The sequence below is a fragment of the Sander vitreus genome, chromosome 18, assembly GCF_031162955.1.
Source record: "Sander vitreus isolate 19-12246 chromosome 18, sanVit1, whole genome shotgun sequence".
In the NCBI taxonomy this organism is placed as follows: Eukaryota; Metazoa; Chordata; class Actinopteri; order Perciformes; family Percidae; genus Sander; species Sander vitreus.
In genome coordinates, this window is record NC_135872.1 from 490001 (window position 1) to 502500 (window position 12500).

The 12500-nt window shown below is 46.3% G+C and overlaps 4 protein-coding genes across 7 annotated transcripts in view; 2 read left to right on the forward strand and 2 right to left on the reverse strand.

Annotated features, from left to right (window-relative positions):
• The window catches only part of LOC144533811 (E3 ubiquitin-protein ligase TRIM50-like), a 13136-nt gene extending 6529 nt beyond the window's left edge, over positions 1-6607 (reverse strand). Inside the window, exons 1-3 of the mRNA XM_078275377.1 lie at positions 6204-6607; positions 3336-3462; positions 2902-3072 (exon numbers count right to left, since the gene is read on the reverse strand). Coding sequence (XP_078131503.1) covers positions 2902-3072; positions 3336-3462; positions 6204-6304 — 399 coding nt within the window. The 5' untranslated portion in view covers positions 6305-6607. The remainder of the gene's footprint in view (positions 1-2901; positions 3073-3335; positions 3463-6203) is intronic.
• A 1121-nt stretch (positions 6608-7728) lies between these two features.
• On the forward strand, positions 7729-9432 carry tmem251 (transmembrane protein 251). Of its 2 annotated transcripts, XM_078274433.1 has the most exons (3): positions 7729-7866; positions 8658-9045; positions 9090-9432. In XM_078274433.1, exons 2-3 carry the CDS (start codon positions 8666-8668, stop codon positions 9091-9093), a joined length of 384 nt encoding a protein of 127 aa, XP_078130559.1. In that variant the 5' UTR covers positions 7729-7866; positions 8658-8665; the 3' UTR covers positions 9094-9432. The 2 variants fall into 2 exon arrangements, with proteins under 2 accessions (XP_078130559.1, XP_078130558.1); XM_078274432.1 differs by having other exon boundaries at positions 7730-7866; positions 8658-9432.
• On the reverse strand, positions 9361-10754 carry LOC144533209 (uncharacterized). The gene is made up of 2 exons (XM_078274434.1): positions 10529-10754; positions 9361-9822 (listed from the first exon to the last, which is right to left on the reverse strand). The coding sequence occupies exons 1-2, from the start codon at positions 10713-10715 to the stop codon at positions 9719-9721; spliced, it is 291 nt and encodes a 96-aa protein (XP_078130560.1). The 5' UTR covers positions 10716-10754; the 3' UTR covers positions 9361-9718.
• Positions 10755-11078: 324 nt separating this feature from the next.
• ubr7 (ubiquitin protein ligase E3 component n-recognin 7) overlaps positions 11079-12500 on the forward strand; it is a 12092-nt gene continuing 10670 nt past the window's right edge. Inside the window, exon 1 of one of the 3 annotated variants that reach the window (XM_078274430.1) lies at positions 11079-11284. The gene's annotated coding sequence lies outside the window, so the exon portion shown is untranslated. The remainder of the gene's footprint in view (positions 11285-12500) is intronic. The other 2 variants (XM_078274429.1, XM_078274431.1) reach the window with 2 other exon arrangements.

A 12500-nucleotide genomic window follows, 5' to 3' on the forward strand; every position in this document is an offset into this window, starting at 1 on the left:
TCCCGAAGCGTTCCCGATACGTTCCCGAAGCGTTCCTGAAGCGTTCCTGAAGCGCTCCCATGCGTTCCCAGGAGCGTTCGAAGCGTTCCCGAAGCGTTCCCAAAGAGCGCGTTCCCAGAGCGTTCCCGTGCGTTCCCGAAGCGTTCAGAGCGTTCGCCGAAAGCGTTCCCAGTGCGTTCCCAGAGCGTTCGAAGCGTTTCAACGCAGGCGTTCCCGATAAGCGTTCAGCGTTCCCGATCGCGTTCCCAGAGATGTTCCCAGAGCGTTCGAAGTGTTCCCGAGGCGTTCCCAGAGTCGTTCCGAAGCGTTCCCGAAGCGTTCCTGAAGCGTTCCTGAAGCGTTCCCAATACGTTCCCAGAGCGTTCCCGATGCGTTCCTGATACGTTCCAAGAGCGTTTCTGATGCGTCCAGACGTTTTCAGAGCAGGTAAGATTCAGATTATTTAGGCAGGCCCCAAAACGGCGGCCCTCCAAAGCTCAACTGGAAGTAATATTAACCAGGCGGCCAGCATCATTTTCATGACCTTGTTGTTGTTGAAACATGGCGGTGATATCAGGTTTCTGTGGAACATTGAACTCTTGTAATCTCCTGTTTGATGATACGATGTGAGATTAAACTGCTTATCTGCTCCGAGTCAACATCACCAAACTAAACAGTCAGCCAATCAACACTGTCGGATTCAAATCAGACGTTCAACACAACATCGTATTTGTAAAAAATGACCTTATGTCCCTAAATCAACAGAATATCACTTAACATTTTATTATATAGCTTGCCAACAGACATCATTCACATACGAATATTTAGAACCTAGATAGCTGATAGTTATGAAGTCTTGAGCTCACAGAATTTATGTTGTATCTTCATATGACTGTAGAAGGAGATATACAAAAAGACGTGTTGCCTTTTCGGCGCCTTTTAAACACTAGAAGAAAAGGCGTTGAAAAGGCGGAAAAAAGGCAACAAAAAGGCAACAAAAAGGCAACAAAAAGGCAACAAAAAGGCGACGAAAAGGCGATGTTGTATCTTCATATGACTGTAGGGAGGTCTCCGGAGAGGACTCCGGAGGCAGTTGCAAGGTACCGAAGGGCTGCAGCCACTGCCGTGAAAGAGGCAAAGCAGCGGGTGTGGGAGAAGTTTGGAGAAGACATGGAGAAGGACTTTCGGTCGGCACCAAGGTGCTTCTGGAAAACCGTTCGCCACCTCAGGAGGGGGAAGCGGAGAACCATCCAAGCTGTGTACAGTAAGGATGGGACGCTGTTGACCTCAACTGAGGAGGTAATAGGGCGGTGGAAGGAGCACTTTGAGGAACTCCTAAATCCGACTAATATGCCCTCTATGGTAGAGGCAGAGCTGGAGGATGATGGGGGATTGTCGCCAATTTCCCTGGTGGAAGTTGCTGAGGTAGTTAAACAACTCCACAGTGGCAAAGCCCCAGGGATTGATGAGATCCATCCAGAAATGCTTAAAGCTCTGGGTGTGGAGGGGTTGTCTTAGTTGACACGCCTCTTCAACATTGCGTGGAAGTCTGGGACGGTGCCTAAGGAGTGGCAGACCGGGGTGGTGGTTCCCCTTTTCAAAAAGGGGGACCAGAGGGTGTGTGTCAATTACAGGGGTATCACACTTCTCAGCCTCCCTGGTAAAGTCTACTCCAAGGTGCTGGAAAGGAGGGTTCGGTCGATAGTCGAACCTCAGGTTGAAGAAGAACAATGCGGATTCCGTCCTGGTCGTGGAACAACGGACCAGAGCTTTACTCTCGCAAGGATCCTGGAGGGAGCCTGGGAGTATGCCCAACCGGTTTACATGTGTTTTGTGGATCTGGAGAAGGTGTATGACCGGGTCCCCTGGGAGATACTGTGGGAGGTGTTGCAGGAGTATGGGGTGAGGGGGTTCCTTCTCAGGGCCATCCAATCTCTGTACGACCAAAGCGAGAGCTGTGTCCGGGTTCTCGGCAGTAAGTCGGACTCGTTTCAAGTTAGAGTTGGCCTCCGCCAGGGCTGTGCTTTGTCACCAATCCTGTTTGTAGTTTTTATGGACAGGATATCGAGGCGTAGTCGGGGTGGAGAGGGGTTGCAGTTTGGTGGGCTGGGGATCTCATCGCTGCTTTTTGCAGATGATGTGGTCCTGATGGCATCATCGGCCTGTGACCTTCAACATTCACTGGATCAGTTCGCAGCCGAGTGTGAAGCGGCTGGGATGAGGATCAGCACCTCTAAATCGGAGGCCATGGTTCTCAACAGGAAACCGATGGAGTGCCTTCTCCGGGTAGGGAATGAGTCCTTACCCCAAGTGAAGGAGTTCAAGTACCTTGGGGTCTTGTTCGCGAGTGAGGGGACAATGGAGCGGGAGATTGGTCGGTCAGTTTTCGTTCCTACCCTCACCTATGGCCATGAAGGCTGGGTCATGACCGAAAGAACAAGATCCAGGGTACAAGCGGCCGAAAAGGGTTTCCTCAGGAGGGTAGCTGGCGTCTCCCTTAGAGATAGGGTGAGAAGCTCAGTCATCCGTGAAGAGCTCGGAGTAGAGCCGCTGCTCCTTCGCGTTGAAAGGAGCCAGTTGAGGTGGTTTGGGCATCTGGTAAGGATGCCCCCTGGGCGCCTCCCTAGGGAGGTGTTCCAGGCACGTCCAGCTGGGAGGAGGCCTCGGGGAAGACCCAGGACTAGGTGGAGGGATTATATCTCCAACCTGGCCTGGGAACGCCTCGGATCCCCCAGTCAGAGCTGGTTAATGTGGCTCGGGAAAGGGAAGTTTGGGGTCCCCTGCTGGAGCTGCTGCCCCCGCGACCCGATACCGGATAAGCGGATGAAGATGGATGGATGGATGGACCTTCATATGACTGTAGGAGATATATAGTTTATATATCTTCATATGACTGTAGGAGATATATAGTTTATGTTGTACCTTCATGCGGCTGTAGACGGAGCTAACTGGAGTGATTTTGTGTCCGCGGTGCGCCCCAATGCTTCCACAGAGGCCACAGATCACGGTGCGTTCGTCCTCGCAGTAAAGGCTGAGCGGGTTGTGGTGCTGAGAACATGACATCACCTTCTCTCCGCCTGAAACACTCACTTCCTGTCAAGAGGAACAGAACTGGGTCAATAACACATTCAGTCAGGTGTGTCACCAACACGACACAGCCTCGACAGGTGAACTGTCTCAGGTGTGTTTACCTGCAGAGCTTCGACAGGTGAACTGTCTCAGGTGTGTTTACCTGCAGAGCTTCGACAGGTGAACTGTCTCAGGTGTGTTTACCTGCAGAGCTTAGACAGGTGAACTGTCTCAGGTGTGTTTACCTGCAGAGCCTCGACAGGTGAAGTGTTCTCAGGTGTGTTTACCTGCAGAGCCTCAATGATGCGAGCCAGGCTGACGTTGGGACGAGGACTGTCTCCGTCCACGGCACAGCGACACATGGGACACGTCAGCTGACCCAGCAGGTCCATCGTCATGGAGCGCACACAACACCTGCACAGGTAAATGTTACATGAAAAATATTAAAACAACAACAAAGCATTAAAATGTTTGATGTGGGGGAAAACATGATGGCGATTGAATGAATAGTTTATGTTGGTTTACAATTAACAAAGAAGTACAATTTGTGTAAAACTATACATAAAAACTTTAAACATGTTAACAGCATTAACAACAGAGACCGGAACAGGCTGAACACCGAGGCTGGTTTGATCCAGTCCTCTACCAGCTATAAATACCAGTCCTCTACCAGTCTTCTACCAACTATAGATACCAGTCCTCTACCAGCTATAAGACACCAGTCCTCAACCAGCTATAGATACCAGTCCTCTACCAGCTACAGATACCAGTCCTTTACCAGTCCTCTACCAGCTATAGATACCAATCCTCAACCAGCTATAGATACTAGTCCTCTACCAGTCCTCTACCAGCTATAACATACCAGCCCTCTACTAGTCCTCTACCAGTCCTCTACCAGCTATAACATACCAGTCCTCTACCAGTCCTCTACCAGCTATAGATACCAGTCCTCTACCAGTCCTCTACCAGCTATAGATACCAGTCCTCTACCAGTTATTGATACCAGTCCTCTACCAGCTATAAGATACCAGTCCTCTACCAGTTCTCTGCCAGCTATAAGATACCAGTCCTGTACCAGATATAAGATACCAGTCCTCTACCAGTCCTCTACCAACTATAGATACCAGTCCTCTACCAGCTATAAGATACCAGTCCTCTACCAGCTACTATATACCAGTCCTCTACCAGCTATTGATACCAGTCCTCTACCAGTCCTCTACCAGCTATTGATTCCAGTCCTCTACCAGCTATAGATACCAGTCCTCTACCAGTCATCTATCAGTCCTCTACCAGTCCTCTACTAGTCCTCTACCTGTAATCTACCAGCTATAAGATACCAGTCCTCTACCAGTCCTCTACCAGCTATAGGTACCAGTCCTCTACCAGCTATAGGTACCAGTCCTCTACCAGCTTTAAGATACCAGTCCTCAACCAGCTATATATACCAGTCCTCTACCAGCTATAGATACCAGTCCTTTACCAGTCCTCTACCAGCTATAGATACCAATCCTCAACCAGCTATAGATACTAGTCCTCTACCAGTCCTCTACCAGCTATAACATACCAGCCCTCTACTAGTCCTCTACCAGTCCTCTACCAGCTATAGATACCAGTCCTCTACCAGCTATAGATACCAGTCCTCTACCAGTTATTGATACCAGTCCTCTACCAGCTATAAGATACCAGTCCTCTACCAGTTCTCTGCCAGCTATAAGATACCAGTCCTGTACCAGATATAAGATACCAGTCCTCTACCAGTCCTCTACCAACTATAGATACCAGTCCTCTACCAGCTATAAGATACCAGTCCTCTACCAGCTACAACATACCAGTCCTCTACCAGTCCTCTACCAGCTATTGATACCAGTCCTCTATACATCCCACCCCTCTACTAGTCCTCTACCAGTCCTCTACCAGCTATAACATACCAGTCCTCTACCAGTCCTCTACCAGCTATAGATACCAGTCCTCTACCAGTCCTCTACCAGCTATAGATACCAGTCCTCTACCAGTTATTGATACCAGTCCTCTACCAGCTATAAGATACCAGTCCTCTACCAGTTCTCTGCCAGCTATAAGATACCAGTCCTGTACCAGATATAAGATACCAGTCCTCTACCAGTCCTCTACCAACTATAGATACCAGTCCTCTACCAGCTATAAGATACCAGTCCTCTACCAGCTACAACATACCAGTCCTCTACCAGTCCTCTACCAGCTATTGATACCAGTCCTCTACCAGCTATAGATACCAGTCCTCTACCAGTCATCTATCAGTCCTCTACCAGTCCTCTACTAGTCCTCTACCTGTAATCTACCAGCTATAAGATACCAGTCCTCTACCAGTCCTCTACCAGCTATAGGTACCAGTCCTCTACCAGCTTTAAGATACCAGTCCTCTACGAGCTATAAGATACCAGTCCTCAACCAGCTATATATACCAGTCCTCTACCACCTATAGATACCAGTCCTCTACCAGCTATAAGATAACTACAATATCAGCAAGAAACAACGGAAATAGAAGAAGCAACACAACCCTGCAGATTGCAAACCAAAACGGGTCAGAAGTGTTTCCAAGTGTCTCCGGTTTAGGGGCTGGAAACACCAGAGCAGGGGGAATGAGAGGGGGAAACAACAGAGCAGGGGGAATGAGAGGGGGAAACAACAGAGCAGGGGGAATGAGAGGGGGAAACAACAGAGCAGGGTGTGTGTGTGTGTGTGTGTGTGTGTGTGTGTGTAATAGTAGTATTAGTAGTACCTGTAGTAGGAGTGTGTAGTAGTGTGTGTAGTAATGTGTGTAGTAGTGTGTAGTAGTAGTGTGTGTAGTAATGTGTGTAGTAGCAGTGTGTATAGTAGTGTGTAGTAGTGTGTGTAGTAGTAGTGTGTAGTATTAGTGTGTACTAGTAGTACTAGTACCTGCAGTAGTAGTGTGTGTAGTAGTGTGTAGTAGTGTGTGTACTAGTACCTGCAGTTGGAGTGTGTAGTAGTGTGTAGTTGTGTGTAGTAGTAGTGTGTGTACTAGTACCTGCGGTAGGCGTGTGTAGTAGTGTGTAGTATTGTTTAGTATTGTGTAGTAGTAGCGTGTGTACTAGTACCTGCAGTAGGAGTGTGTAGTAGTGTGTAGTACTGTGTAGAAGTAGTTTGTGTACTAGTACCTGCAGTAGGAGTGTCCACAGAGTAACATCAGAGGTTCCGTGAAGACGTCGAGACAGACAGGACATCTGAGCTGATCCTGCAGACTCTCACCTCGCTCCATCACCAGAACCACCTAGACCAGAACCAGAACCAGCAGAACTACAGAGACCAGAACCAGCAGAACAACAGAGACCAGCAGAACCACAGAGACCAGAACCAGCAGAACCACAGAGACCAGAAGCAGAACCACAGAGACCAGCAGAACAACAGAGACCAGCAAAACCACAGAGACCAGAAGCAGAACCACAGAACCAGCAGAACCACAGAGACCAGCAGAACAACAGAGACCAGAACGAGCTGAACCACAGAGACCAGAACCACAGAGACCAGAAGCAGAACCACAGAGACCAGCAGAGCAACAGAGACCAGAAGCAGAACCACAGAGGAACACCAAATGAAAAGCAGCACTAACAGAGACTAAGAGTCTGACCTCTCTGTCACTTCTTTTTATGTTTCTGGGTTCTGTGCTGTGATTGGCTGGACAGACGTGTGTGTGTGTGTGTGTGTGTGTGTGTGTGTGTGTGTGTGTGTGTGTGTGTGTGTGTCTGTGTGTGTGTGTTTGTGTGTGTGTGTGTGCGTCTGTGTGTCTGTGTGTGTGTGTGTGTGTGTGTGTGTGTGTGTGTGTGTCTGTGTGTGTGTGTGTGTGGGTGTGTGTGTGTGTGTGTCTGTGTGTGTGTGTGTGTGTGTGTGTGTGTGTGTCTGTGTGTGTGTGTGTGTGTGTGTGTGTGTGTGTGTGTGTGTCTGTGTGTGTGTGTCTGTGTGTGTGTGTGTCTGTGTGTGTGTGTGTGTGTGTGTGTGTGTGTTTGTGTGTTGTGTGTGCGTCTGTGTGTCTGTGTGTGTGTGTGTGTGTGTCTGTGTGTGTGTGTGTGTGTGTGTGTGTCTGTGATTGGCTGGACAGGCGGAGGGGGCAGGGCCCTTTAAGTATAGTGAATAAATATACTAGTACAAGTTAAATTACCGGAATATAATCTACTCAAGTAAAAGTAAAAGGTAACTAATTTAAAATGTACTCAGGGTAAAAGTTACTTAGTTACTTTCAATGTGAGTTTGTTGACAGATACTTTGCCAAAACAACTAAAGAATATTACTATAAACTAAAGAATATTACTATAAACTAAAGAATATTACTATAAACTAAACATACTGAAGTCAAATTACAGATTTTTAAAACTACTTCTTTAAAAAGTAAATGTACACAAAAACTACTACTTAACTACAGTGAAATGTAATCTGTTACTGTGTGTGGAGATGGTATTACTTATTAAATGGTAGTGATGTAATCATGTTTTAGTTATTTTCGGAGTGTTTGAACAGCAGAAAGTTTCTGATAATGTCACGTGAGCAGTCACCTTCAGCCCGTCTCCATGGTAACAGAGACGCGCGCAGCTCCGAGTTTAGTTTCATGTTTTATGAAATCAAATTAAAAACTGTAGTGAAGCTGTGTGAGCTCCAGACGGCGCCAGAGACGGTCACTATGAGTGACGTCATCCCGGTGTCAGGTGACCAAACAGGAAGAGAGGGAGACGACGAGACTCCCCGGAGCTCTCGGGGACCCCGGAACCACAGTGCGTTAAAACTAGCCTCCAGCAGAGTTGTAGTTTAAAAGATTCAGCGCGAAGGAAGGTAAGAGCATTTAGAAACACGAGCTAACCCGTTAGCACGCTGCTGACGGCTTAGCACAGTGCTAACGTGCTGCTAACTGCCTGTGTGTAAATAAGCAGAGAGCAAGATGGAGGTCGGCAGGAAACATCTGACTGAGAATTAAACTGGCTGAAAAATGAATGGAGTCTGGCGCAGAGAGTCTGTAGAACCCAGCTACAGTGTACCTAGGTCAGGTTTAATGTCATGGTTTAAATCAGCCGTTATAGATATGAAGCTGGGCTAAAACATGAACGGAGTCTGGCGCAGAGAGTCAGCTACAGTGAACCTAGTTTTAATCAGAAGGAATGTTGTTAACGTTAAAACTAGGAATCTGATACGGAACTACATATCAACAGCTCTAAAACTGCCCGAAAAATGAATGGAGTCTGGCAGAACTCAGCTCTAGTGAACCTAGGTCAAGTTTAATGTCATGGTTTAAAGCTGCTTATTAACCACATTAAATGGGCTAAAACATGAATGGAGTCTGGCAGGAACAGACGGTACATACATCTGCTGGTGTTGGGCAGTAACTGACTACATATAACTGGGATTAAGAATAGAATATCTTATAGAAGTATAACTATATGGAAATCTGATAATCAGTATCTCCTGACAGTATGGAGGATGATGCACGTTTATATTGTTTATATTAATGTTTATATTATTGTTTATATTGTTTATATTAATGTTTATATTAATGTTTATATTTTCCAGTATGGAGGATGATGAATGTTTAGATTGTTTATATGATTGTTTATGTTTATATTTTCCAGTATGGAGGATGATGAACTTCCGCCAGCGGCTGGGTTGGCTCTCCGTGGCGTTCTTCTTGCTGCTGAGCGTGGGGGGGGCGTACTACGTGTTTGAGGTTCGCAGCGTGAGTTTGGAGCACGTACAGAGAGGCGTGTCTGGCCCGTCGGCCCCGCCCCCTCCCAGCTGGGCCCAGAGCCTTGCCGCCCGCCTGCCACCACTTCCTGTGTGGATGTGGGCGTCGGTCTTCTTGCTGCCGTACCTGCAGCTCTTCCTCTTCCTGTTCTCGTGCACGCGCGCCGACCCCCGCGCCATCGGCTACTGCGTACTTCCTGTCTGCCTCGCGCTGCTCTGCAGCCGCTGCGCCGCCCGCAAACCGGCCAATCACAGAGCCCCGTCGCTCATCCACACCTAGAGGACACAGCCAATCACAGAGCCCCGTCTCTCATCCACACCTAGAGGACACAGCCAATCACAGAGCCCCATCACCTAGAGGACACAGCCAATCACAGAGCTTGGTCTCTCATCCAATCACAGAGCCCGGTCCCCTCGGACAACAGACTGTTTGTTTGTGAGATGATTTGATTCTCCTGCGCTGTGATTGGCTGTTTGTGAGATTATTTGATTCTCCCGCGCTGTGATAGGCTGCAGGATGGGTTTGTGTCGTCAGTTTCCTGAATCCCAAAACGATGTTGTATTTAAGACGAGTCACATGACACACGCTGGTAACCATGAAAACTTTATTCTGATGACAATAAAATGAAAAAAACAAATAAAATGTGACGTTTTATTTCTTTAGTCTGAGCTCTTATTATGGTCTGTTGCTATGGTCTGTTGGCGCCCCCTGGTGTTGTGACAGAGGTTTTGTAGATTAAAGATGTATTGTCATAATCACAGAGAAGACAACGTTGGGATTTGGCGTTACCGTGGTAACTTCAGGTTCAGGGTTTTGTGGATCACTTGTTACCGGGTGTCATCGCCATGGTAACTCATGCTGAACACCTGAGATTAGAGATCAACCTGTTAAATCTGGTAAACAAACGTGATGTCATCGTGTCTCAGAGTCCCAGCTGTTCAAAGGGGTTCAGGTTTTGGATCTTTTAGCGGGAGGTTGGGGTTGAGAGTTCTGATGCTCCTCCTCTTCATCACTCTCCTCCTCTTCATCACTCTCCTCCTCTTCCTCCTGACCTGGTTAGGGTTAAACAGCAGAATATATCATTCTATTTAAACTCATTACAGATAAGTGAAGGTACTTAAGTAGAGAAAAAAATATACAGAAATATACGTAAAGACAAACAAGTAGAAAAATAAAAAAGATAACAGGCCAGGGGTCAAAGAATAGAAAATAAAACAGGCAGACAAGAAATCACCATCACCAAACCAACCAGACTCCATGTAAATAATCAGTACTTTTATCATGGTAAAACACACTTCATTCAAAGTGGACAGAAACTAAATCAAACTACCAAAAGCCGTCTTGGTTCATCTTTCCACTGTTCCAACAATCTCCACTCAGGTTTGGTTGAAATGAACCCTTAATTCACCCATTTACATGTGGAGATATGCTGGCTCTATACACGCTAAAAGTCCTGATTATTTACATGGAGTCTGGTGGAGATATGCTGGCTCTATACACGCTAAAAGTCCTGATTATTTACATGGAGTCTGGTGGAGATATGCTGGCTCTATACACGCTAAAAGTACAGATTATTTACATGGTGTTTGGTGATGGTGATTTTGGGGCAGTTTCATGTGAGACAGTAGTAACAGATGTTGGTCTCCATGGTAGACAGAGAGACGGACAGACAGACAGGGGGTAAGGGAATAGACAGACAGTTTGTTTACATCTCAGCTGGTATTCAGTAATGCTAGCAGTTAGCAGCAGTTAGCTAACCTTGTTCTGCGCATGCTCCCTGTGGGTTTTCCCGCTCCACCAGCTCGCTGAGGAGCCGTGACGCGTCCGCGTTCAGCTGTTGAATCCCGCTGATCAGAGAACTCAGATTATTTTCTACTTTAACGCAAATTTTCTCCCTGTGTCCGTCTCTGAGCCTCAGCTCTGCTAACACAGCCACGGCCGCCATCTTTACAGCATCATCACGCACCGTCTGCTGCCTTCAAGTGCCGCTGGGGATTTAATACGTTCAGTAGTAAAGCAGTCTTTAACATGCCTGTTGTGTCTCTGTTATCTCTCCCTGCGCGCGCACAGGACGCCTTAATTTATAATGTAAACATGAAACAAAAGAAAGAACCGATCTGTGATCAATAACCGATAACTTCACAGTGGAACTCTGATATCCGGGGGACCCGTGAACATCCCACAGAGCCAACAGTCTTTAACACGTATTTACATCATCACGTAATAACGTTCATTTCACATTAAACTGCGATCGTTCTTTCTTTGGCTCTTTTAAATAGTTTTAATGATTATTTATTTCTGTTTTAAATGCGTCACCTCTGACCCTCAGTGATAGGGAAGTGAAGCGGAAGTGGTCATCAGAGTGGCAGCAGTTGAACGGCGCGTAGCTGCTAGATGATTATTATTGATCGTGTTTGATCCTTTTAACCAGTTAATTATATTATTATTATATCTCTATCAGCTCGGTGTGAACAGTCCGGTTACTGTTATCTGGGTCGGTCGCTGTCTGACTCGGTAAGTTTGTTTTATTCAGCAGCTAACACTGTTAGCATCACTGGTGAAGCTAACAGTCTTAGCATCACTGGTGAAGCTAACGGATTCAAACGGCTGCATGTTGTTTTTGTTCGATCCGTCAGACAGACAGACAGACAGAGAGACAGACAGTGAGACAGACCGACAGAGAGGCAGGCAGACAGACAGACAAGAAATCACCATCACCAAACCCACCAGACTCCATGTAAATAATTAGTAATTTTATCATCGTAAAACACTTAATTCAAAGTGGACAGAAACTAAATCAAACTACCAAAAGCCGTCTTGGTTCATCTTTCCACTGTTCCAACAATCACCACTCTGGTTTGGTTGAAATAAACCCTTAATGTACCCATTTACATGTGTAGATATGCTGGCTCTATACACGCTAAAAGTCCTGATTATTTACATGGAATCTGGTGGAGATATGCTGGCTCTATACACGCTAAAAGTCCTGATTATTAACATGGAGTCTGGTGGAAATATGCTGGCTCTATACATGCTAAAAGTCCTGATTATTTACATGGAGTCTGGTGGAAATATGCTGGCTCTATACATGCTAAAAGTCCTGATTATTTACATGGAGTCTGGTGGAAATATGCTGGCTCTATACATGCTAAAAATAGGGCTGCACGATTATGGCCAAAATGATAATCACGATTATTTTGATCAATATATTGATCACGATTAATTATCACGATTATTTGTTGATTTTAACCAAAACAAATTGTATTGTCACATAGGCTAATTATAACTGCTTTCACATCCATATGATGCTACATTCCTCCTTTGTTGAAGGATACTATGAAGGAGCCATTTCAGTTGTTGTGCGACCGCTTTCCAAACATGCGTGTTTGCCGTGAAAAGATACAGGCAACGCAATTTTCTGTTCACGTTAACGGTGCATGTTAAAATCTGGTGCCAATAGGGCACCGGTGCCCGGTATCTACCGAACGAAATAGCAACGCGGATTACGGTGCCACTTAAATGTCTGCGTTGTACTCTGATGCTCCAAAACAGACGTTAGAGGCAACAGAAACATCGCTGCATGTCACGCTAGTAAACACTAATAACACGTTACACAGTAGCTAACGTTAGCCTACCGTTAGCTACAGTAAACACTAATAACACGTTACATAGCAGCTAATGTTAGCTACAGTAAACACTAATGACACGATACACAGCAGCTAACGTTAGC

Excerpts from the sequence above, each read along its gene's own strand:
- tmem251 (XM_078274433.1), top strand. The coding sequence starts at position 8,666 with ATGATGAACTTCCGCCAGCGGCTGGGTTGGCTCTCCGTGGCGTTCTTC.
- LOC144533209 (XM_078274434.1), bottom strand. The coding sequence starts at position 10,715 with ATGGCGGCCGTGGCTGTGTTAGCAGAGCTGAGGCTCAGAGACGGACAC. Across the intron at positions 9,823-10,528 it reads GGGAGCATGCGCAGAACAAG|GTCAGGAGGAAGAGGAGGAG; the intron begins GTTAGCTAACTG and ends AACCCTAACCAG.